This window comes from Globicephala melas, chromosome 6 (assembly GCF_963455315.2).
Source record: "Globicephala melas chromosome 6, mGloMel1.2, whole genome shotgun sequence".
Lineage (NCBI taxonomy): Eukaryota > Metazoa > Chordata > Mammalia > Artiodactyla > Delphinidae > Globicephala > Globicephala melas.
In genome coordinates this window covers 24159533-24185873 of record NC_083319.1, presented here as the reverse complement: position 1 = coordinate 24185873, position 26341 = coordinate 24159533, and the positions used below count along the sequence as shown (strand labels likewise).

The following is a 26341-nucleotide window of genomic DNA, read 5'->3' as shown; positions in this document are numbered from 1 at the left end:
CTCAGGCGCCATGCAAGTATACATAGGGAGGAAAACTCTATAACAGCATGAAGGAAGACAGCTAAGAATACGCAAATGCCATTGGAAATACCCTCCAAGTGACCTGGCAAGGGACACTGGAGGATTATCTGCTTCCCTACTCCCCGGCATCCGAGGTGAGAAGCCAGCGGAGACTTTCAACCACACTTCACGTCCAGAGCAGGACTCGGACACCTTCGCCACTCAGTGTTTTCAGACCGGGCACAGTGATGGGCGTGGGGACAGAGCCATAACACGTGTCCCTTTCCTGCCCTCCTGGAGAGGCCAGCCGTGCAAGCAGCGACCATAACCCGGTGTGTCAAGTGCCAAAGAACACTCGGGGCACAGTGAACACACACAGGACAACACAAATGGGTGACTCAACCTGGGGACAAGGGAAAGCAGTCCCTGACCTGGTTCTGGGAGGCTGACAGGGCTGAATGCCACGCCCTCCCTCCAGGCGCAGGAGCTAAGAAAAGGCATCAAAGCGGACGGCGCAGCACAAAGGCACAGGGGTGGGGAATCGCGAATTCTCCTTTAACAGGCAGACTTCTTGGGAATCCTTTGAACCAAACCATTTAACTTAAGGGCAATGTGAGTCAGAAAGAGACCATGTATAGAACCAGCAAAGGCAGCTTTTTTGAGCACCTGATAGCAGATGATGTACCTGAAAACAGGTCACCATGACCAGGATGAGGAGAATTAGATAACTGTCACTCCCTCCTGCAGCCGCTTCTCTGGGACAGTCTCACTTATCTGGCCCACAGTGTGGGAACACAAGGCACCGCCTGTATCCTGAACACATCCCCCTTCCTGCCCCAGGGCCCTGGTTCCCGCTGCTTCCTCCACTTCCCAGGTCACCTCCCATCCCAGGGGAATCAGGACAGTGTGGAAAAGATGACCTGGTCCACATACTCTAAATCATGAGATATTCTCCCTCCAAATTACGAGATACTCTTGATGCAAAGAGCTATCTGCTCCCCTTGTTGAAATTATTATTTGTATGATTTTATATTATGTTTAATATATATTATTAATAACTTTAATCTATTGGGCATCTACAAGGAGCCTGCCACGGTATTCTGCACTTTTTATATATGATCTTCAGTCTTCGCAGCCATGTCACATAGCTGTCAACACCATCCCCTGTGCTGATGAGCAAACAGAGGCCTCAGAGGCTCCGTGCCCTGTGCTGTCAGCCGACGGATGGCCTGACTGCCTGACTCAGGAGGGTCTGACGCCAGAGTCTGCACGTTACCAGCACACTGCCACTCTCCCTTCTGGAGTGCATAATTCATCCATTCCAGTATCTGCACAACTCACCGGGTTCTCAAAAGGAATTGAAACAAGATACATTTTTGATAAGAACAGCCCTCCCGGCCTGGCGCCTGCCCCACAAGAGGTCATCTCGGCTACATCAGGACACTGTCCATGAGAGCATCGCTCTCTGGGCGGAGCTAAGAACAGCCAACATCCAGGTCAGCTTCCCCGAGGATGGCCGCTCCTGGTCATAAGACGACCTGGGCTGAAGGATCTGAATGCGACAGCGCAAATGACCCCCAAGAGCAGAAACATATAAAGTGACGGAGATTCGAAGTTGCAATCAGGCCCTCAAATTGAAGTTCAGTGTGAGTCAGCCTTGACCAGGCTGCTGGAAGCTTGGGGGGCAGCACAGGCAGCAGTGACAATAACAACGGCATTCGTAACTGAAGATGACTGGGTGCCCACTGAACGCCAGGCACGTGATCATCACTCTGGGCAGATGCCGTCCGCATTCTCCTCTACAGGGCTCATCGCTCCTCCTCTTTAGAATACGTTCTTACCTGGGATTCTCACTCCCTCTTGGCCTCCCCTTATCGCCCTGGACAGTCCTGCTTGCTCCTCATCCCCCCAACCGTTGAACACCGAACCTCATGCGTATCTTCTCTCTATTCACTTCTCAAGTGATCCTGAGGTACCACGTCTACCCTGGTAAGACCCACATATGTATCCCAGCCTAAGCCCTTCCCTTAAACTCCTCTTTTGTATACCTAGTGCCATTTCTACGCAGACGAGTAACAGGCACCTCAAACTCACCACGTCCGAAACAGAGCCAGTTATTTGTGCCCCCAAACCTGCTTGTTTTGCAGGCTTTCCCATGTCTATAAATTGCAGCTCCATCTTGCCCACTGCTCAGGCCAAAAACCTTGGGAGTCACCTTGAGGCCTCTTTCACATCCAAGATCCCACTGGTTCCACCTTTAAAGTATTTCCAGACTTGGTTTACTCTTAGCCGCATTAACTGCCCTGTCCAATCGTCATGGTCTCTCCCACAGACGAACAGTCTCAGCCCTTGCCCCATCCCCTCCCCAGTTTAATGTCGACTGAGCATCCAGAGTGATACTTGAGTCAGATCACGTCAGGTCTCTGCCTAAACTCACCAATGCAGAGCAGAGCCAGTGCTCAGAACGACCTACAAGGCTCTACACAATCCCCCTATCCCCCTCAAGAGGAAGAAAGGTACGTTAAAAAAGCAACAAAACAGGGCTTCCCTGGTGGCGCAGTGGTTGAGAGTCTGCCTGCCGATGCAGGTGGGGACGCGGGTTCGTGCCCCGGTCCGGGAAGATCCCACATACCACGGAGCAGCTGGGCCCGTGAGCCATGGCCGCTGAGCCTGCGCGTCCGGAGCCTGTGCTCCGCAACGGGAGAGGCCACAGCAGTGAGAGGCCCGCGTACCGCAAAAAACAAACAAACAAACAAACAAAAAACACACCTATTTTATTACCAAAAAAGTTGGGTTTTTTCTCCAGACTTAAGTGGAAAAGAGGAAAAAATTAACTATTTGCACCAAAATGTTCTGCTGTGACATAGGAAAATGACCAAGTACAGTGTTATATTCCATCCTTCTTATCGGTGTTTTTTCTGTCTGTACCATCTGCTGTGTTCATTTCTCCAAACTCACGTCCACCTTGATGTGGGAGTAGGGGATAATTTTGTCGAAAGGCACATTGGTGCATGTGTGTGTCTGCTAGCTCACTTGTCCTTCACAATATTTTACAATATTAAAGAAAATCTCTTGAAACGGCTGTTAGGAAAAACAAAACAAAACAACCCATCACCTGTTAACTCTCTGACCTCATCGCCTCCTCCCCTCCTCCTTCCTCATTACACTCCAGATGCACTGGCTTCTAGCCTGTTCTGCAACCACACTAAGGGAAGGGGACCCCACCTCAGGGCCTTTGCTCTGCTGTTTCTTCTACCTGGAACGCGCTTCCTCCTGAGAACCACACAGTTCCTCCCCTTACTTCCTTTAGGTCACCTCTGAAATGTCACTGTATGAGTGAGGTCCTCCTGAATTGCTTCTATAAAATGACAAATGACAACCCCACCCCTTGCCCTGTCCTTAACTTTCCACCTTCCTTATCCCGATTTTTCTTCTAAGTACATGATACCGCCTGACATAGTACACATTTGTTTATGGTCTGTTTCCTCCCTCTAGGATGTAAGCTTTAAAAGGGCAGGGATTTTGCTCTGTTTTGTTCACTGCTGTATTCTCTGTACCCAGAACAAAGCCTGGCATGTAGTAGGTGCTCAGTAAACATGTGCTGAATAAACATTCATGTTCTTGTCAGGAAGAAGATATATGACTGAGGAATAGCTCCAAGACAGACAACATAAATTTTAACAAAGGAGCCATGTCTGAACTAAGCTGTCAGTTTACAGCAACTGGAAGAGACCTTCGGGGCCCCTACCGAGCAGCCCCTGTGCAGCGACTTCACGCACATGCCCTCTTCTCTTGCCTGCTCAGCCATCAACGTCCACAGTGACCTGGGGTCAGCAGGAGGCAAACTCATGGGTGGGGGAAGACCCCAGCAGGGACCACTTTTTGTCACCCTTCAAATTCCTGTGGCCTTCTAACATCCCCGAGTTGTTCTCCGGTACCCTCTCTTCTCTTTCTGACGCCTTCCATTGCACACTGAATTTTCCAGGCTGGGGCAGATGCTGGCAGCCAATCTGGGGTCGGAGGTGACCCCCTTAGAACCGGTCAGAGGATGGGAGAGACAGGCAAAGGTCACGAACGCCCAGTGGTGATTGGGGAGGGGCGAGGCAGCAGGGACGGCTACTGGTTAGGCACCTTACTGCTGATGTAGGACCGGAGACCCCGTTTCTAGCCCTGCCTCTGCTTGAGGTGGGACAAGCCAGGCCCTCCCTGAGCCCTGCCATCTGGGAGGCTAACCATCTCACTACCCTCCAGAAAGGACCCACCATTTACCATTTGCACATTGAATGAGTACCTGCTGTGAGGCAGGTACAGGGGAAACGACACTATTGCCATTCTCCAGGAGCTCACGGTTTAAAGAGTGACATATAACCTGATAATTACAACTACTATTCATGCAATGTGACAGGGGCCCTAATAAAGCACACAGAGGGCACCATTATTGGAGAATCAGCCCAGGAAGTCAAAGACGTCACAGAAGCAGTAACATCTAAGACTCACACAGTTCACAAAGAAGAGGGGGGAAGACACGCCTGGTAGAGGTAAGAATATGGACAAAGTTTTTAAGGATATTTCTAGTTCAATCTCAACAGACAAGATCTGAGACCTCAAGCTTTTAATTTAAAATTCTTTCTCTTCATTTTATAAACCAACAGATGAAAAGTATTTCTTAGGGGCATTAATTCAGAAAAAATTAAATTTGGAGAACTCACATTAACTTTAAAGGTCTGTACCAAGCCATCTAGAAAGCAGACGCTGCAGATGACTTCGGCTCGAGTTTTCTCTTTGGGTAATTCTGAGGTGCGTATGTTATTAATTCTTCCACCGAACGCACGTAACCGGGAGGTCATAACTATCGTTGAATAACCTGTAACAGAAGACACACCTGGTTAGCTCTGATGTGCAAATTACCAGTTCCATGTGAACATACCTCCCATTCCATCCATCCCTCACCTGTCTGCCTTGACCCTCACAAAACTGTCTGAAGAGCTCAGATAAACGAGAGCCAGATGACGGACCATGTTTCCATCTGAGTTTCGACTTCTAAGCAGCTTTAAACAATATTTATTGCTCAATTATAACACGTTCAGAGAATTATATGGCTTATTTTTGTCTGATTATCTCCCTGGTCTAAATCTTCTAAATTTATATTTCCCAGGTTTTAAATTTGTTAATGTTTTACAACTTTATATATTTGTGTATTACACCTCTAAGGTTTTACAGAACTAAATGTGATGCAAAAATGATTTAAAATATGAAGATATTTATTGATCAATTAGACTACATTAAGAACATCTATTCATTAAAAGACTATTTAAAAAAAAAAAGACCCACAGAGATGTTTGTAATCTATAACTACAAAGAATATATAAAGAGCTACTACAAATCAAAAAGAGAAAAAACAAACAACTAGGTAGAAAACGGGAACATTAGCTGTCAAAGGAATGCAAACTGAAACCTCAAAGCAACAGAACCACACCCCCACCAGAATGGCTGTGATGAAATCCAACAAAACTGAGGGTTGGCCATGGTGTGGAGTAACTGGAACTCTCAGGCACTGCTAGTGAGGATGTAAATTAGTGCAGCTACTTTGGAAAACTGTTTGGCAGTATCTACGAGAGCTGAACATATGCACATGCTGTGAAATAATTCCACTCTTAGGCATATTCCCAACAGAAAAGTATACATTTATCCATTAGAAGACATGCATAAGAATTTTCATAACAGCTCCAAATTGTAAAAGACCCAACAGAACGAATAAACTGTGTTGGAGTCCCACCATGCATGACTACACAGCAAAGGATATAAATGAACTACTGTGACACACAACACGAATTCCTCTAGCGTTGTGTTGAGCAAAAGAGTCCAAGACTCAACAGATGACCTGTATAGTGTGATTCCATCTACATAAAGTTCAGAATAGGCAAGACTAATCAACAGAAGACAGGACAGCAGTTACCTCCGCATGTAGTGACTGGGGGGTGTCCAGGGGTCTTCTGGGATGCTTATAATTCCATCTCTTAATTGGGGTGCTAATAACACTGGTGTACTCACTTTGTGAAAATCCACCAAGCTCTACCCTTATGATTTGTGCTCTTCTTTTGTATGTATATTTCAACAAAGTTTACTTTAAAAATACATGAACGGAGAGGGAATTAGAGAGCAGTTTAAAAATCTGAGCGTGGAACAGTAATGAAAGCGGTTTTATCAATGAACGCAATTGTGAAGTGTTAGACTAACAGACTAAAGCGGTATGCAACCGAGCACATGGTCACTTCGTGCCGGCGGGAGGGACAAGGGTCCAGGCCAGCTCCTCAGCTTAGGAATGGAGGTGTCAGTCTGACAAGATTGGGTGGACGAGCAGATAAAGATGAAGGACTTAAGAGCAATTTAATGTTCTTTTAAACATTAATTCTCTGTCAACCTTCTATGATGAGCCGGGCCTTTGCACATGCTGTTCCTTCTGCCTGGGAAGCTCTTTCTGCTTTTCTTCACCAGAGAACTCCTACTCAGGCCTCAGTGCTTGGCACAAGGATCACCTCCTCAGAGAAGCCTTCCCTGGCGTCCCTAACGACTCATACATTTGTTACAGGCTCTCTACAGTGCTCATCATAATTTCACATTTATAACTGATGATGTATTTAATATCTGCTTCTGCCGCTGGAAGCTGAGCTTCACGAGGGCAGGAACTGGGTCTGGGTTTGCTCACTGCATCTCCGATACCTAGTTCTGGTAGGCAGTCAATAAATATCTGAATGAGTCAATGAATAAGATGAAATATGAAGCCAAGACTGATAGTCTGGAAAAAAATAGTACAACCTGATAGACAAACTTGGGTTGGTGGGAACAGGCAGGACAAAAGGATGGGATGAGAGTGGAGGCTTCAATTAGAACACAGAGTGGTGGTGTCCCATAGACCAATGCCCCTCACACTGTAACGTGCACACAGATCACTTGGGGATCTTGTTAAGATGCAACCTTGAACGCAAGCAGGTCTGGGTGGGGCCTGAGAACCTGCATTTCTCAGACCCCTGGGTGATGCCGAAGCTGCAGACCCAGGGTCCACACTGTGAAGGGCAGTCACACACAGCCAGAAAAGCAGCACCAATACGTCAGGGCAGGGCCAGAGATCAAGATCCAGAAATCAGAAGCAAGGAAGGTATGAGGACAAAGCTGCCTAGAGGTCCGAGGAGAGACGAGCCTCAGGGAACCACAGAAGCACAGCTTAGCTGCAGGCAGTGAAAACACAGAGGGGATGAAAGCTATGTAGAAGGTACACCCAGGACAGAAGAGCACCCTTGGTCCCTAACCCTATTTCAGAAGCTCCAAGAAAACCTCCCTGCTTCTGCAGATGGGGAGAGGAAACCTCAAATATTAATAAAAAAGATTCCTGGGACTGGCAGTGGAAGGGAACTTGTTGTCACTTACAAAATTCCACCCACGCCACCACCCCCACCTTGCCCTTTCCAAGGAAAATGTCATCAGAATAGGGATGCATTTTCTGAGTAAGACCAAAAGTTATCAAAAGACAACAAATGTGTTCATAATGCTTTAACTACACTGAATTTGAAATGTCACATTTATTCTTTAGTCCTTGTCTAAAGAATTTCGGGTGGGTTATAAAATTTTTTTAAAAGATATAATAGGACAATTTCAAGTGTGGTTCTTAGTGGGAGGTGCACATCAGAATTACCTGGAGAGCTTTCAGAAAATATGCCTGTCCCTGCCCCACCCACAGATGGTGATTCAGCATTCTGGGGTGTGGTGTAGAATGACACTCCTTTTGGGAAGCCCTCTAAGGAAGGGCCAGAGAAGTGGAGCGGGTTTTCAGGGAACCTCAGGGTGGTGTTTCAGCTGGTGAGACTTAGAACACAGTCAACCCTCCATATCCAAGGGGTCCACGTCCTTGGACTCAACCAACCACGGATCAAAACTATTCAGGAAAAAAAAATCCCAGAAAGTTGGAAAAAGCAAAACTTGAATTTGCCATGAGCCTACAACTACTTACATAGCATTTATGTCATACTTACAACTATTTACTTAGCATTTACACTGCATTATAATTAATCTAGAGATGATTTAAAGTATGTGCATAGGTTATATGCAAATACTATGCCACTATATATAAGGGACCTAAGCATCCTTAGATTTTCGTGTCCAAGGTTGGCAGGGGGGCGGGGCCTGAAACCAAGCCCCTTCAGATAACTGAGGGACAACTGTATAGGTTCCGCAAAATCTGAGCCATTCAGAGGGTATACGTGCAAGACTTGGGCAGTTGCTCAGAGCAGCTAAAACTGAGAGCAAATCACATCACAACCTGGACAGAAAAAAAACCAAGGGTGATTTCAAACAGGAGCCTCCAAATGAAAGTCACGTGGGCTGACACGGCAAAGGCAGGGCTGATTTTCACGCTGCTCTCACCTGAGCAGCTCTGTGTCCAGTGCCAGCATGTGTACCCGTGGGAACTTACTAACTTAACCAGGGTTGATGGTGTTCCCAGTGAGATCCTGTAGCCATCTGCTGACAGACTCAAGTAGACCAGCAACCCAGAAGAGACCTACTTTTTCCTCCTCACATGATCACTGATTGTTACATAAAGGGCTTGGGACCCAACAACATCATAATTTGGTTATTTCACATCATAATTTGGTTATTTCATGAAAGTTGCAGAAACTTTCTCCCCACAATTATTCCCAAAGCAAACCTGAATGAGAGCGAGCCTGACGCTGCATGACCACATAATTGAGTCATGTGGTGTTTTCCGATTGTCTTGAAATTTTATCTTAAACAATCTGGGCAGGACAATGGATGATGACTAACAAGCCCTGTTTCCTGTACCGTGGCAATTAGGGAACTTGAGGTTTCTATGGCTTCCTTTATAAGCCTCTTAATTCTAAACAAAGCTACAACCCAACCAGGAACACACTGGCCTCTCCAACCACAGATGATTTCATCTGCAGCTGATGCACTTTACAACGTGGAAGCCCAGCTGGTTCTTTGCGTTAAGAAACAAACAAACAAACAAACACAGCAGTTACAGCTTTAGAATCTGTTTTGCACAATAACAAGAGGCTCTACTGTGACTGTAGTTTTTAACAAAGATTATACTTGCAAAACATTACAGACCTAGGCAATATCTCAGTGCAATGGGATGGTGGGAGCCCACTACATGCCACGAGCCACAGGATCACCATGTGTAAATACCTACACAATGTGACACATACCACTCAATAGAAAGCATTTTTAAACAATCTGCTGTGTACTGACTTATGATTTCAAATCCATGCTGTGAAAGCTTGTTTCAGACAAAATGTGGTTTGAACTTGTTTGGAATAGTCTGTTTTGATGAATTGGCTTTGAAGTTGGCTATTAGGACTTTCTTATCCAACTCTCGGACCTGTAGTGGACAGGACCATCATGTCACTGACACTGCAGTAACAGCTTGGTGGCCATCACATGGTGGACTAAACACGAAGAGGTTGACCAGCAACTCAAGAGTGTTCGGCCTGGGCAAAGCTACTCTTCGCTGATCTAAATAGCTCTCCAAAGGTCTTGAGACACCTGCTCCTGCCAGGCCCAGGCTACTTTTGGTCAACAGCGATGTTAAACAGTGCAGCAGTCTCAGGAAGAAAAGGGACATCTGTTCCTGCCTTGGCGAGGCTACTCCTCATAGGCAGTGGTGCCAGCCACGTTCCTGGAATAATAACCTTCGGACCAGTCCACCCTGCCTGGCAACACTGGTGCAATCGCCCATAAGCTACATGCCCCAGAGGTGAGGGACCTAAACCAGCAGCTTTTGGTTGGAAGGATGAACTCTACGAGAACCACCTCCTAGAAAGGGACATCTCAACTAAACTTGGGATTTTTCTTTCATCTCCCCATTGCCTGGAACAACAGTGTAATCACTGTGCCGTTGGTTTGCAGTATGTTCTTTCTTTCTTGGCTTATTAAGAGACATCATCCGTATGAATGAAAAAACGTTGCTTGCCCTATCAGTGAACAAAGGATGTTGCAGCCATCAAGCCACTACAGCTGCCCCTGAAGGCGAGCCCTGAGGGAACTCAGGATGGAGGCAAACGGGGCTGCCCACTGCCAGGCCCTCAGCCACTGCAGCCACCCTCAACGGGTGCACCCAATGGTTAGGGAACTCTGGATGGGAAAGAACTGGATACTGGCCCTAAAGAGCTAAGGTGCACATCAAAGGAATGGTTTCAATGAGCCCGGACTCTTGCATCTTCCCATACATAGAAAAGCGCTAAATTCCTTAATTTGAGATATCTGGTTTTCTTTAATGTACAGTTTGAAGTTCCGAATACTTGGTCACTGCTGAAAAAACTCCCTATATATCCTGCTCCTCCCTTACCTCTTCAGAACAGTCCCTCGGGGCTATCTGAGAGGCTGCCTGCTGGGCTCGAAGTCCTCAGAAAGTCTGCCAAATAAAACATAATGCTCAACTTTTAGGTTGTGCATATTTTTTTCAGTCAACATCCTGTATGCTATTGGCTTGTGACCTATTAAAAATTATAATTCCCACAGTGAACACATGATAAATAAATTATCCATAAAGACAGCCTCAGTCTCTGAGCATAATTTGCCCAAACTAACAAACAAACAAAAACAATGCTAAGCTTCCAGTGCCATCAGGTGCTGACTGTAGATTCTGGATTTTGTAGCGCAATCCTGATTTCAAATACTTACAGATATACTGTACTAGTGTTTCCCGCAGTTGTTGTAGATGTGCTACACCTGTCAGCTACTTTACCAACTCAATGGACCCTGAAGCAGGAGCCCATTGCCCGGGGCATGGGTGCCCTCCTGGTCAGGGTTGGCTCACAAGGCTTCTATCACTTGCCCTGGAGCCCGAGACAGGGAGGAAGTGATGCTTTGTATCCTGAGGGTCTACAGGCTGACCTGGGGACCTTTGTTTTTTTCACAAGCCAATGAACCACAGGCAGGAAGAAGGGAGAGTAGTAGTCTTCTCCACTAGAGAAGAAAGTCAGAAAGCAACCCAACTCCATTTTGATCATTTCAAAAAGAAGTGTTAACGTTATTTCATACCCTTGCTAGATCTCTAACTCAAGAGTGCAAAAGTTTCAGTTAGGAAAAAAAGAAAAGACAACAAAAAGAAGAAAGCAGTCCTGATTTTAAAACACCTGATGTGTGAGCAGACCACACAAATGAGCCACAGCTGGCTCCCTACGGGAATCAACCTGAACCATCCTCAAGCTGACCTAGGCCAATGCTACCACCTAGTGACCACCAGAGGAACACACTTCACCTCCTAGCATGACTTTCTGCTTTCCTCCCTCTTCCTCAAGGGAAACACGGATAGTTATGCTTTCTCGTTTATCATCCGCGTGTCAGCTCATTTTAAAAGTCTCCCAGAATATATAAGGCCTTCTCTGTCTCCCAATTCCCTCCCTTTCCGTAGTGAACTCAGGAGAGCGTGCTTCCCCTTTTCTGGCTATTTATGAGCCCCAACAGATGTCTGATCAGCAGAAGACGGATCTCTAGATGGAAAAGTAATAAACATTCATATACCATCAGCCATGCTAGGCGGCGGACTCAGATTATGAGCTTCTCAAATACCAGTATGTAACGTATTTAAGATAAATGTTTTATGTTTAGCTGCTAATACCAATATTGCTTCCTCCTCCTTTTCGCTGTAAACACAGCAGCTGGGCTGCATCACGGGCTAACCGAGTCTGGGCTGGGGTGGGGCCAGCAGGGGCCTTAATAATCACTCGCATCACTCCCGACCACGCCGCATACCGACAGGAAAACCACCACTTTCCGGTGCTTGGCCGCACCTCCCACGAGGCCAGCTTCTAAGTTCCAATCTGTTCTTAACCTGGGCCTAAGTGTTCCTTACACCCTGCTGAAGTAAGTAATTAGGGTGTATTCCCTCCTAAAGATAAAACTTACAAACACCTGGATGGGGATTTATCATTTATCAAGCACTAGATCAAGATTAGATCAAACTGCAAGAATGTATACTTAATATTTAAGTTGCTGAAACAGAAACAGTGATTAAAAGGAGACTTTTTTTAACCAGAGACTTAAATTAAACTTTAGTGTACTTAAGAATCATCTGGGGAGCTTGTTAAAATACAGATTCTTGGGCTTCCCTGGTGGCGCAGTGGTTGAGAATCCGCCTGCCGATGCAGGGAACCTGAGTTCTGTGCCCCGGTCCGGGAAGATCCCACATGCCGCGGAGCGGTTGGGCCCATGAGCCATGGCTGCTGAGCCTGCGCGTCTGGAGCCTGTGCTCCGCAACGGGAGAGGCCACAACAGTGAGAGGCCGTCGTACCGCAAAAAAAAAAAAAAAAAAAATACAGATTCTTGGGTACCACCCACAGAGATTCTGGTTTAGTAAGAACCCAGGAGACTGCATTTTAAAACTTGCAAAATTTTTTGAGCTTAGAGAAAAGCTGCAAGAAAAATGAAACTCCTGTACATCCCCACTGGCCTGGATTCAACTTAACATTTTGTCACATATGCTTTCTCTCTCTCCCCTGCACATACACACACCACACCCCCAAAGCTTTCTAATGAACACTTGAAAGTTGTAGATATCATGCCCCTTTACCTCTAAATATTTTAGCAGGTATCTCCCAGGAACAAGGACATTTCATAACCACAGTACAATTATCAAATTGAGGAAATTTAACATCAATAAAGCACTTATAGTCCATGCTAAAATTTTGAAAATTGTTCTGATGATGTCCCTTTATTTCTTTCCTCTTGATCCAAGATCCCAACCAGGACCTTGCCTTGCTTTAGTTGTCAGGTAGAAACTGCATCTGTAATAAGCATCCCAAGGGGACACTGATGCAGGGTGTCTGAGCACCAAGGCAGTGGAAAACTCTTAATCAGATACTTCCTTTCAGTTTTGACCATGTGTGCTTAGAGTCAGGGGCTTGGTTAGGTCAGCACCCCATGTCAGTTTTCCCGTCTATATTACAAGTCGCTTCCCAGAGCCAAAGAGGGTTGTCTATAGCTTAGCTGCCCCATCACTCAGTCTGGGGAAGCACTTCCTTAAGGCAATGTTGAAATAACAGACTCCAGTCTATATGCTGGTGCTGGAATTAGTGCTGTGGTCATAACAGAGGAAGAAAGCAACATGAAAATAAATTCAGTTCAGAAAGGATTCTATCATGTGATATTTTCTAACCAGACGTCTCCCTTTGTTCAAATTAGTTCACGTCTCTCACAGACAGCAATTCTTAACAATTCATAATATCCAAGTTATAAAAAAAGACCAGACTGCCTTCTGTTATGCACACTCTCATAAGTGGGTGACAGTCAACTACCACTGTCTTAAGGAAGAAGAGAAAAAGGTATACATGCATTTTGTATGATTAGCTTTGCAAATGTTAATAAAACTCACTCCAACTAATTAAAAACCGGTGATTTTAGTTCATCTGTGACATGCCCATATCTTAAAAAAACGATTTCACTTTATTAATTTTACATTATGTGCAGTTGATAATCATATTACCATACAACTGGTACATGGAATTTAATATTCACCATGACTATAATTTTTGTAAATTTATCAACACTACCTTCTGCCATTTTTTTCCTCACTTACTTGGCTTTAATTTCCAAAGTACAACACTGCATAATAATACAAAGATAAATATACTAACTTATTTTAAAAACTAGTTTAGAATGTAAACATAATCACTACTGAATACTTACTAAATTAGAAAAATCTATTCATTAAGGGAGGCATTTTCATGTTGCTAATTCAATGGTAAAGCCAATAAACTAATTTGTCCTGGGCCTATACACCGAAGAAATTTTAAATAACATCTTTAAAGCTTTAAGCCTGCTAATTAATACAATAATCACAGCTGACAATGGAAGTACTGGTGCACAAGACTTATTTTTAATTTGGGTATGCATATATAAAAGTATTTAATGCCTTTTATTTAGAAAAAATGCTTCCATGAATGCATTCATGAGTTTTTAACTCTGACTTCACATTATTCACCGCATGGGAGAAAATGCTCACACAAGTCTCCTTAACCCCACAGCTTAATACCCAAATTATCCTGCAATTATTAATCCTTCTTTTTCTAGTTCAGTTTTATTTTTTAATTGAAGTATAGTTGATTTACAATGTTGTGCTAGTTTCAGGTGTACAGCACAGTGATTCAGTAATACATATACATATACACACACACACACATACACACACACACACACACACACATTCTTTTTCAGGTTCTTTTCTCATATAGGTTATTACAAAAATTGAGTAGAGTTACCTGTGCTATATATACAGTAGGTCCTTGTTGTTTATTTTATATATAGCAGTGTATATATGTTAATCCCAACCTCCTAATTTAGCCCTCCCCCACCCCTGCAATTATTAATCCTAATACTCCAGAAGTACCATGTTGGGATCAAATCCTTTACTCCATAGAGCCGGTAACTTGCCCAGGGAGTGGACCTCCAACCGGTAGCCCCTGAGAAGCAGGGTGGGGTAATCTGTAGCATCAGTTGTGTTCCAATGAGACCTGTAATTAGCGCCCTTGTTCTCGTACAACTTCAAAATGTCAAATAGTTTTCTTATTATGGAGTTGGGTTTATTTATAGGCTCGACACCATGACACTTGCAAAACTAACCAAAGAAAAGTTATACTTGATACCGGGAGGATAACAAGAAGTAGTTTTAAGCTCCCTGAAGGGCAAGACTAAGAATGCTGTGGGAGCTGCAGGCATTTCGGGACAGAGGTGATGTTGCTATAAAGAGAAACCAACCTCTGACGACGACCCGCGAGCTGAGTGTCCAGGGCTGTGATGAGAAGCCGCCTAGCACCTCAAACACAGGGTTTGCTCCTAGGCGACCAGAGAATACGTTCGACCCGTGAGGACGTTAAATGACGTCATCACATTCTTTCCTTTCCTCTTTCTTGAAGTACCACCGAGGAAAAATGCACAAATCCCAAGTGTGAGAGTGCTGCTCTCAAGAAGGCTGGAGCAGCTGCCTCACACCCCTTCCAAACATGATGCCCCTCCCGGGGACCAGTCTCCCAAATGTTAACACCATTTTCATGAGATTTTTTAAATGAGATTTTTAGAAGTTTAAAGAAAATGTTTAGGGAAAGGTTACCATGGTGTAGTGTTAAACCACGTATCTCACAGGACCCAAGCCTTCTGCAGCCGCCTCTCCACGCACGTGGACGCTTCACTGGGGAGAAATGAGAAGGGCTGTGTCCCAGTCTCCCCACCCTGAGCATGTCTGAACAGTGACTGGTCAACTCCCCCGTTACGTACCACATCAGTGAACCCAGAAACTTCAGAGGCCAGCAAGCCCGCCTCTTGCTGGAAGAAGAGAGGGGACATCTGCCAGCTGTTGAGGGGCTGAACCAAACCACGCTGGGGGAGAAGACTTGTGGGACCTACCACCAGACAAGCTGTCAACAGCCTCCAAGCCAAATCCCTGCATGGGACTAGGACCACAGTTTCACAGACCCATCCATCTTGTTTATGATTCCTTCCAGCTTTTGTTATTACTTCGGCAGGAGTTCCGTACCTTTTACTCACTCAGTATTTACTTACTGGGCACCTGCTCTGGGCCAGGCCGAGGGAGTAGGGTGAGGGAAGGCACAGATGCCTGGAGTTTCGAGTTCTAAGGGGGATGAAAGCCCAGGGTGCCAGGGGAACAGCAGGAAGGCTCCCGACCCAAGCCAGGCAGGCTGGGGTGGGTGGCGGGACCAGCACACAAAGGCTCCATGGGGAAGCCTGCAGGATAAAGGGAAACTAGCCGGGTAGAAGCAGTGGCAGTCCAGAAACTGCACACTACATGTGCAAAGGCCAGGAGGGGTAATACACGCACGTTTTAGGAACCCCACAGAAACAGATTTATTAGTCAGAGTGTCTGAGGAATAACTGAAATCCTAGAGAAATCTGAGGGAGGAGACTAGGTTCTTCAAATATCCAGGATGTCACACAGAAGGGGAATTAGGATATGGTGTGAGGCTGTGGGAAGGTCAGCCTCAGTGGAATCAAGCAGAAATGTGGACTGGAACCCCAGCTTACACTTACCAGCTGTGTGAACTTAACAGAGATCACTCACCCTCCCCGAGACTCAGTGTCCTTATCTATAGAAAGGTGGAAATTCTGTTTTCCAAGGTTGTTTTAAGCACTGAAGGTAACATATGTGCATACTAACTGGCACTAGCAGGGCCCGATCAACAGTACTTATTACTACCACCAAGATTAGACTGACTGTTTCAGACCCCAAGGGTACAATAGGTGGAAGATGGAAGGAAAAAACAAAACAAAACAAAAAAACCAGAAGGAAGACCTTTTGAACACTCAGGGCTGCACAAATACGAAAGGGACTGCCTTGGGAGAGAGGGAGCTCCCCGTCACTAGAGGTGATCAAGCAGAGGAGGTGGATATGGCCCTTGGTGAGTAAGTTGCAGAGGGCAGGCTGGCACTGGAAGGGGTAGGAGAGATGAGCTTCCAGCTTCCAGGACCAAGATTCTATTATGACTTCTGTTTCGACAGTGCCAAAACCCACTCAAAGTGGCACTGTCCAAAACTGGATTTCTTAAATGGATTTCTCATGGGAAATAATTCTAAATGGATACCTCCATCTTGGGAAAAAAACTAAAATGGCCCATCAAACTATGAAGTAGAGGGTAAAACAATATGAAGACAAAAAGCAGTATGTAAAGCTAAAATATTGAGCAGTTTCTACCTAAAATTAAGCAACCCGTCTCTTCTCATTCTCCCTTTGAATAGTTCCACTGGGCCCCAAACAGACTGGAAAACAGGATAGAATAAATTTACTCTTACAGGGACATGAATCCAGTTGCATCAACTTTACAAAAATACTGTGCTAATATTTGCCTTTGGGGCACAGACACACCCATTTGGGTGTCAGTCCATAATATTTCTATCTTAGGCTCCAGCCCCCACCCCTTTACAGCCAAAAGCAGCAGAAGCCTTCAGAAAAGAAAACAGCCAAAGTCACTTTGAAAGGTTTGAGATGTGCTAATCGCAGCACATCCCAGCCAAGAAGCTGGAATCTCACAACTGGACCTTCCTGCCAGCTCTGCTCTTGCCAAGGAGTCTGAAGCCAGCAGCAGCCTGGCCAGAGAAACCCAATCCTCACCACCAGCAGCCCTCACCATAATTTTATCTCAAGGAAGCACAGAAAAATACTCCCCCCCCACCCCCGCGCCAGCACCGCCCTATTTGTCTGTAATCAGCGAAGTGACCTGGGAAGTTACTACTCCATTTCTTTTTAGCTCGGTTTCCCAGCTTAGAGCCCTCTAAGTCGCCTTCCAGCTTTAAAATCCTCTGCCTGTAAAGTTTTAATCTGAGGGGCCATCTCAGGTTATATTAGGTACAGTGACCCTACTGGTTGCCGGCAGGTCTAGAGACCAAGATAAAAACGTATTTTTACGTAGCCTAGTCTGATTTCCAGGGCTTTGACTTGGAGGTGGGCGGGGGTGGGAATGGGGTCAGAAAATTAATTAAAAGAAACCACATTAACTCCAAAAAGAAAGAAAGAAAAGACTTATAAAGGCGTGCCAAAATGCTAATCAGAATAGTATTTAGGAATAATGAAATGAAAATAATATATCTTATTGCTGCCTTTATTTATTTGTACTGAGACCTTCCACATGCTGGGAGCTGGGAATACAGACATACAACCCATTCTTTAATCTCAAGAAGTCCTCAAGCCACTTGACCAGGGACACCACTGCCTGGGGGCCCTGGGTGGCCAGGGGTCTCAGCAGGCCAGGGCCGACTGGAGGTCTGAAGGAATAAACCAGACTTGGGTTCCAGTCTCTGCTCTGCCTCTCCCAAGCTGATAGGACCCTGGACAAATTAACTTTCAAAGTCTGTTTCATCATCTGTAAGTAATTCTGAGGAGCGGCAATCTCGTCTCTAACCCCGTGGAGTCCCTGGCCCACGGCAGACACGTAATACCAGCTACTCTGAGGACTGCCCCTGCATGACGGCCCCTCCCACCCCCCTCCGTCTTAGTCCCTGGGCCGTTCCCATTCCCAGGCTTCCTATCCTGGGGTGCAACCAAGGTTCCTACAGCTGTCCGCATTTCACAGAAGGTAGATGAGACTCAGAGAACCCTGCCCAAGTCACACAGTCAGCCGCCAAACGGGGTGAGGGTCCCAAGCTCAGTTCAGGGCATCACACACCTCCCCACTGAGCTCCCCGTCCTGCATGACCGGAGGAAGGTGAACTACAGGTGATTCACTGGAGGGAAAAGGCTCCACTTAATCACTATTGTTTCTGCAATTTACTGACTCCAGGTATGTTCTTACCCTTTGAGATAATCTTCATCAACCCTCCCCACAGCTCGCATTTTGGTAAATTTCCTCTTAGGGAGGAAATGGTCCAGAAAAACCCTTTTTGCCTTTAACTCTGCAACATCAGAAACCTGAGTAATGACCAGGTATTTATTACCATCTTCCCTCTGTTCTAAAATGACAACAGGTGTTTCAGAAGAGTTATTTTAAAGGAACAGTACATCCAAAGTACCCTTTGATTGTGAAGATCGTGATTTCAGAGAAGTTAAAACATGGAACACGAATCTTTCAGAATTGTGGAAACATAGTAAGTGACTTCCTCTCACTTCTACAAAAGGCGTAGGCTGGAGTGAGTGCACGGAACGTCTAAAGGCCCTTCCAGCTCGACAGGCAGCCACCCTGAGTTAATTATTAACCGCGGGAGAGCAGGGTGGGCCACCTCATTTCCTGAGGCCAGGCCCTGGGTTTGGCCTGGGCCTCTCCTACCCCGTGACTAACAGCTCTCCTTCCAGGGAGATCCCGAGAGTGGCCGGCCAGCCCCCTTCCACGGCACCTGCCTCCAAGGATCTCAGAACTTGGAGGACTCCTGATGCAGGCCCAGGCGCACTGCAGCCCCCAGGAGACTGGGTTTCTCAATGAACTTGAGCTCAACCAGATCCTTGCCCGCTCACTTTTGGGGCACACATGTTGGCTCCAAGCAACAGATCTCATGGGGGCAGCCACGAGGTGGGGGGAAGTGATAAATGGGGGCGGGGGGGGCAGCTAGATCCTGAGTGTGGCAGGAGAGTGGGTCTCCAGGAGGATCCAGGACCACCTCACAACATCCAAACCTTGAAGTTCTTTCATACGGCGAAGGGAGGTGCTTGGGCAGCGCAGAACCTACCTACCTACCTCCATGGCTGTGAAAAAAACAAGTTGGCTCTGAGCACCGGAAGGCAGCTAACCCTGGAGGGAAGGAGAAGCGGGCGGCTCAGCAGACCAGCTGCTACGACACACTCATGTCACATAACACCAACAGCGCTGTCTTGTTTCGGGAGGGCTTTAGTTTGCTTTTTACGCTGTACTCGTCATGTCTATACAATCATACAGCCTACTCTTTCCCATCATTGCCCAATGAAACATTTGTCCAGGTATTTCAAACACTTCACTGGCATTTTTTGTTACAGTTTTATAGTATTCCACCAAGTGGAACCATAACCATGGCTAGGTGCTCAGATGACTTCTAATTAGGAGGGCTCAGACTTCCAAAAAGGACCCACAGTAAACGAGAGTAGGGAAGAAGGAGCAAGTGATCAAGGGCAGGCACGAATGTCAGGAAGTTGGGCCCAGATGAGCCCTGCTTTAGGGAGGAAAAAAACCCCAGCCACCAAAGATGCATGGCCACAGGGTGACAGGAAGTGGCTAGACCACCACCTGACAAAAAAAGGCAGAACAGATGAGCAGATAATTAATGATAATTTGGGCAAAACCAACAGATTTACTGTTGTCTTTTCTACCAGGTAGAACAATCCTTTTACACTGGGAAGGATGGAATGAAAGGGGACGGGAAGGCATCTCCTGACCACCCATGACCCACCAGAGACTACACGTGTCATCTCGTCCAGCTCCCACATCAGAAGAGGGATTCAGGCTAAAGACAGCAAGGACCATGCCCGAGGTGACCCGGCACAGAGCGGAACCCAGACCCAGTGGCTCCTGACAAAGTTGTACTCCCCCCAGACACAGCACTACCTGCTCTGGTCTTTTTTTTAAACTGTGGTTTAAATAGAACATAAAATTTGCCGCTTCAACCATTTTTAAGTGTACAATTCAGTGGCATTAATTACATTCACGATGTTGTGCAACCAACACCACGATCTATTCCCCGAACTCTTCCATTACTCCAAACAGGAACTCTGCACCCATGAAGCAATAATTCCCTACTCCCTCCCCCAACCTCTGGCAACCTCTAATCTACTTTCTATGAATTTGCCTATTCTAGGTATTTCATAAGTGGGCTTAGCATAATGTTTAAGGTTCATCCGTGCTGTAGCATGTATAAGAACTGCATTCCTGTTCAAGGCTGAATAATATTCCATTGTATGGAGAGACCACATTTTGTTTATCCATTCATCTGTGGACACTTGAGCTGGTTCCACCATTTGGCTGTTGTAAATAGTGCTGCAATGACATTTCTGTCCAAACATCTACTTTTGGGTATATACCTAGGAGTGGAATTGCCGGGTCATACAGGAATTCTATGTTTGGCCTTTTGAAGGGCCACCAAACTGCTTTCTACAGAGGCTGCACCATTTTACATTCCTACTAGCCATATAAGAGGGTTCCAATTTCTCCACATCCTTACCTATACTTTTGATAATAGCCATCCTAATAGATGTCACGTGATAGCTCACTGTGGTTTTAATTTGCATTTTCCTAATGACTACTGATGTTAAGCAACTTTTCATGTGCTTATTGGCCATTTGTAGATCTTCAGAGAAATGTCTATTCAAGTCCTCTGCCCATTTGGAAATTGGGTTGTTTATCTTAATTTGGATTAGTTATAGGAGTTCATTATATATTCTTAATGTTAAACCTTTACCAGATAGGATTTGCAAATATTTTCTCCCATTCTGTAGGCTGTCTTTTCACTTTTTTGATGTCTTTAGAGACACAAAGGTTTTTAATTTTGATGAAGTCAATTTATCTATTTTTCTTTTGTTGCTTGTGCTTTGGTGTCATATCCAGGAATCCACTGCTAACTCCAAGGTCATGAAGATTTATCCCTGTTTTTTCTCAAGAGTTCCATGGCTTTAGCTCTTATATTTAGGGCACTGATCCATTTTGACTTAATTTTTGTTTATGGCAAGAGGTAGGAGGCACCCTGGTCTTTCTGACCAGGGTCCCTCCCCACCATGAACCTCTGGCAGAGCTAGCATTGCTGCACTAGACAGTGAACTTCATGAAGGCAGGGTCTGGGTCTTTTAAAGACCACGACCCGGTGCCTGGTACCCAGCAGGTGCTCAATAATTAACTGTGGGATAAATGGACAGTTGAGTGGATAAACCACTTGGTGGGGGGGAGTACCCTCCATCCCCCACCTGCTTCTCGTCACTACTATAAGACCACCCACAGCTGGCTGAAAGACTTATCTGTAACAAAGTAAACCTGATCGGCCATCCATACTAAGAAGTAAATACGTATCAACAATTGCACTTACATACTCTTATTAGTTCAACTAAAACAATCCAAGATCTAACCAGCACTTAACTGAGAACAGGACAGAGGGTCTCAGCCCTGGAAAGCTCAATACGCCCTTACCAGTTTCCTAGTTCAAGTCCTTCATCGCACAGAGGAGGAAACCAAAGGGCTGACGGAGCCAGTGACTTCCCAAAGCCTGGGCTTCCACTCCCAGAGCTTTCCCACCAAACACAGGCCTGCGTGATCACCCACTGGAAATCCAAGAAAGGCACCAGGTTAGCCTCAACTGTTCCAGATGGTCCTCTGGCTCCAAAACCTGCCAACGGAAAAATGAACTCCGGGTCCTGGATCTCATTCTGCTACACGAGGGCCCCCTCACTGTCTGCCTCCCGTAGCACGTCACCTGCTCACTCTCTGCTCCAGCCACATTGCCCCTGCCCTGTACCCAGTTGTTACAAGCTCGTTCCCACCTCCGGTGTTCGCAGTTGCTGTTCCCTCTGCTTGGAACTCCCTTCTCTCAGACATCCTCCACCTGGGTCGCTCTAAGTGTCTTTGAGCGAGCCAGGTGTCTTATCAGTGAGGCCGTCCAGACCTCTCACTGCACCCTTCTCCTTAGTGTTTATCACCGCTAGACATAACAAGTATGTTCACTGACTGTTTCCTCCCAATTCCCATGTCCCTACCTCCCACTAGAATGGAAGTTCCTTAAAGGCAGGGACTTTGTTGTTAACTGCTGTGCCCCTAGCACCCGGAGCAGTGCCTAGCAAGCCTGAGTATCTGCGAATGACATGGATAAAAGGACAAAATGGGAGCATCATACTCAGTACTTCCATGTCCCTAAGCGTGACAGTGGGGAAGGCAGGCAGCTCCAGACCCGCGCGTGAGCACTGCCTGAACCCCGCGGCCACAGAGCGCTGCCTGTCCCGGGCTCCTGGGCAGGCAGAGCTGGGACATCACGTGCCATCAAACTTCCCACACGTCCCAGCCAAGCCCAAGATGCCGGCAGCCGCTACGGTGCTGGCCTGGCCACAGAAAATGGAGTCTCTCCTCACAGGCACTTAATAAATGCTTGTGAGATACACACACATGCACTGAGTGAACAGCTAGTGTGCACAAGGCTGACACCTGCACTCCTAGAAGGCTCGTGTCAGCACTCCTAACAGCATATCATTCCAACAATGCTGGGAGGTGGTTTGACCAGTAATTCCATTTCTAGGAACCTACTGTCAGGATACATCCATACATGAAAGTTTTATTTGCAAAGATCTTCCTCCCAGAGACATAACATTGAAAATTACACCAAAAAAGCCAATTTCCAAGTTTAGACGGCCAGTTAAGTAAATCATAAAACAGCCACGGATATCCATGAAGACTTCATAATGACATGGAAAACGTTAGAATATTAAGTAAAAAAGGCTGGTTACAAAAGTGTACCTACAGTGTGACCACAACTATAAGTCATTGTATAAAGTATGAAGGAACTCACAAGACCGTGGAAACTGTTAGTCTGTCTATTCTTTCAAATTTTCTGTAGTGCCTAAGTTTTCCATGAGCAAGAAAGAGTTCAAAAATCAAACTGATAGAACTTAAAATGCTGTCACCCGATACCTCATTCGAGCCGAGGGTGTGTAACTGCTTAAACCTCCCTCCCGTGACACCTGGTCACCTCCTCGCCCCTTTCTGCCTTCACCTGACCCTGCTTCTTCCTCTTCCTCCCGCTTGCCCCCAGCGCCTGGTACCCGCAGCCCTCCCCACCCTGCCCCAGCCCTGGCCCCGCTGCCATACCTGTCACTCCTCCCCCAGAAACCCCGCTCCCAGGCTGGGCTGCCCCACCTGACACTCCCCTGGCCCACGGACCCACGTTGTAGCCTGACTCCTCTGCCTCCCAGCTGTGTGACTGTGGGCAAGTTGCTGAACCTCTCTGAGACTCCATTTCCTTCTCAGCAAAATAAGGTTGACCCCAACTCACAGGGGTCTGAGGTTCAGGGAGTTAGACCCCCGCCTCAGGGGGCCCTTCCTTCCATGGCTGAGGTTCAACATGCCAACAGCTGTGTCTCTAGCCCCTGCCACACGATGGGCCTCAACCTGCTGGCTCCACCCAGCCTTGGGAAGCGCTGCTTATGGCACGCCGATGCACAGGGAGAGATTTCTTAATCCTCCATTTGCATAAATCTGGACACCTGCCCTCTCCTGAAGGAAGTGGAAAATCAGGTTTGCTCTGGGTTCCTGGATCAAACCAGTGGTTTCTTGGCTGAAATTCCCATCCTCCCGTTGAAGCCTCCACCACTCCAGAAAACCCACAGCCCATCTCTCACAACGGATGCCCCAATCCAGATCCCCAGCACTCATCCTTTCCGAGTCCCTGTTCTATCTTCCGAAGACGGTCCTGGCACGTTTAGCTGAGGTCCTGCTGATGGCTTACACCATCTTCTCCCATCCACACCACCACTCTCCCAGGCACCTGACTCAGTGCTTGGTACCCCCGCTCTTTCAGCCACAGGGCTTTATGTGTTCTTCCTGCGTGAACACTCTGAGCTCACTCCCTATGATGCCACAGACATTTAATGAGCCCCAGCTGTGGCCAGGCTCCACGGCAGGTGCTGGGGTTCAGAGGTGAGGAAGAGGCTGTCTCAGAGAGAGATGCAGGAATAATCAAATCATCACCTTCCAGTGTGGGGAGTGCTTCTGTTAAGTCAGGTGTGCCACTGGCTGCTGGGGCTTTGTCTAGGGTATGACCACAGCTCATCCTCGAGCCCATGCAAACAGCTTTTAAGGGGATTCTAATGGCAAAACTACACCTTGAAGGATGGAGTATCAAACGGCAAAATCAAATCACCCAACGTTTATCCCCAAACCTGCAGGGGCTCCTGCTGCCCCTTGTCCATCACCCACAGTCTGATTCCCGTCTAACCCTCCACACCCCAGACGCCTGGGTGCACGTGCTCCACGGGGCTGGGGAGACGGCCACGCAGCTGAGCTTACCTCACTTCCTCCATATGCTCTTCTCCATGAGCCTCGCCACCATGTGTCATATTCCTGACCAATGCCACTCACGGTGGTGTCCAGACTGGCAGCACTGTTATCAACCCAGGTGCCCGTTAGGAATGCGCAATCTCACGCCCGGCCCCAGGCCTACGGTATCCTGTTCGCCTGCACATTAAAGCCTGAGAGGTCCTGCTCGCCGACCCATTTCAACTCCCCCAGGCCTTCAGCTTTCCTCCTTTCACTCTGTTGCCAGCTGCCAACTCTTGGTGTCTTCAACATCCACGCAGTGAGCTGACACACCACCCCCAGGGGGTCCACCCCACAACGTCATCACTCTGGCCCCACCCTGCCCAGGGCAGCATGCATGGGTCACAGCCCTCTCCATCTGAGACCGGGGCTCCACCTGGGGACAAGTGCCACGCTACGGTCCTTCTGACAAGCTCACTGAGAGGGACAGATGGCAGGCAGTGACGGACCACCAGTACTTCCTGAGTAATCACCATGTGCCACTGGGAGAAGCCCTTGTCATCCTGGAATCTTCACCCAGCCTCGTGAGGCGGAGACGCCTGTCATCCCCACTGTGGAAACGAGGACATCAAAACGCCAGGAGGCTCGCTGGGGTCACGGAGTTAGTGAGAGGGGGTCCGGAGACAGCTCCAGCTTACAACCTGCACCAAGAGATAACAGTGCACACCACAGGGCTCAGGAGGAGGTGGTACACCTATTTTAACGGGGAACAGTCCTTTGGCCAGACCTAGAAACGAGGGGGAAAGTCACAGAACAGTGGGAGAGGCAAGCAGGGGCCAGACCATGAAGCCCTTCAACGATGGACTAAATTGCTGAGACTAATGGGACAGCAGGAGCAGTGAAGCTTTTGGAGCAGGCTGGCCCCCAACGCCTACCCCCTTCCCTGACATCCACCCCCTCCCCTCACTCATGAACCTGATCCTTCACCACTTGAGACATGCTTCTCCGACCCTTCTGAAGCAGCCAATGCAGTCAGAGCCCCCCAAGTTTGCTCGGCTCCATTGCCTGCCCTCCCCTCCCCTCCGCTCCCCTCCCCCTCCCCTCCCTCCCTCTCCCCTCCCCCTTCCCCTCCCCTCCCCCTTCCCTCCTCTCCCCTCCCCTCCCCCTCCCTTCTCCTCCCCTCCCCTCCTCTCCCCTCCCCCTCCCTTCTCCTCCCCTCCCCTCCCCCCCACTCCCTTCCCCTCCCCTCCCCTCCCTTCCCCTCCCCTCCCTTCCCCTGCCCTCTCCAGGAGGAAGCCCAGCACCAGGGGACACCTCCACCAGCAGTTTTCTCCCAAGCGGCTCCTCCACAGCAAAACCCTATTAAAAGTCACGAAACAGGCCTCAACAAGGCCAGCTGCCAAGAACCCTTTCCCTCCCCTCCTTTGACGGGGCTCCCTTCCAAGCCCAGTCTTCCCACATCAAATCACCAGTTTCCACCATCATCTCCAAGAGGAGGCCTCGACTTGCCTCCTTACCCTTCAGCCCACATCCTGAGGAGGCCCAGCAGGGCCCTGGGGATGGAGCTGAGGAAGAGAAGGTCTCTGCCCTGGGGATGCTCACAAGGGGGGGCCCGACCCCGAACATGTACCCCTTTAATGGGGAAACGTTCTCAACCCCCCATATATTCATTCACCTGGACCTATATGGTAACTCTTGAGAAACTAAAGCCTTTCTTAGTCTTTGAAAATGTCTTTTAGTAGCAAATAGTCACTGCAACAAGGGAATCTGCCTTATGATCGAAAAAATTTAAGATTAACTTTGTATAAAACAGAAAACGTTAAAATTACAACACAAAAATTTTAAATTCCTGCATTATTTATAGACCAAAAACACTTTATTTGTGATACACACTTTGTCATACACAGATCTAT

The 26341-nt window shown here is 47.2% G+C and overlaps 1 protein-coding gene across 7 annotated transcripts in view; it reads right to left on the bottom strand.

The window, feature by feature from the left end:
* PTPN3 (protein tyrosine phosphatase non-receptor type 3) overlaps positions 1–26341 on the bottom strand; it is a 109557-nt gene that overhangs the window by 69998 nt on the left and 13218 nt on the right. For 4 of the 7 annotated variants that reach the window (XM_030859060.2, XM_030859064.3, XM_060300649.2 and 1 more), the window contains exon 2: positions 4710–4864. In XM_030859060.2, coding sequence (XP_030714920.1) covers positions 4710–4847 — 138 coding nt within the window. In that variant the 5' untranslated portion in view covers positions 4848–4864. Of the gene's footprint in view, positions 1–4709; positions 4865–10360; positions 10427–21596; positions 21670–24961; positions 25121–26341 lie in introns of those variants that run through there. The other 3 variants (XM_060300646.2, XM_060300647.2, XM_030859070.3) reach the window with 3 other exon arrangements.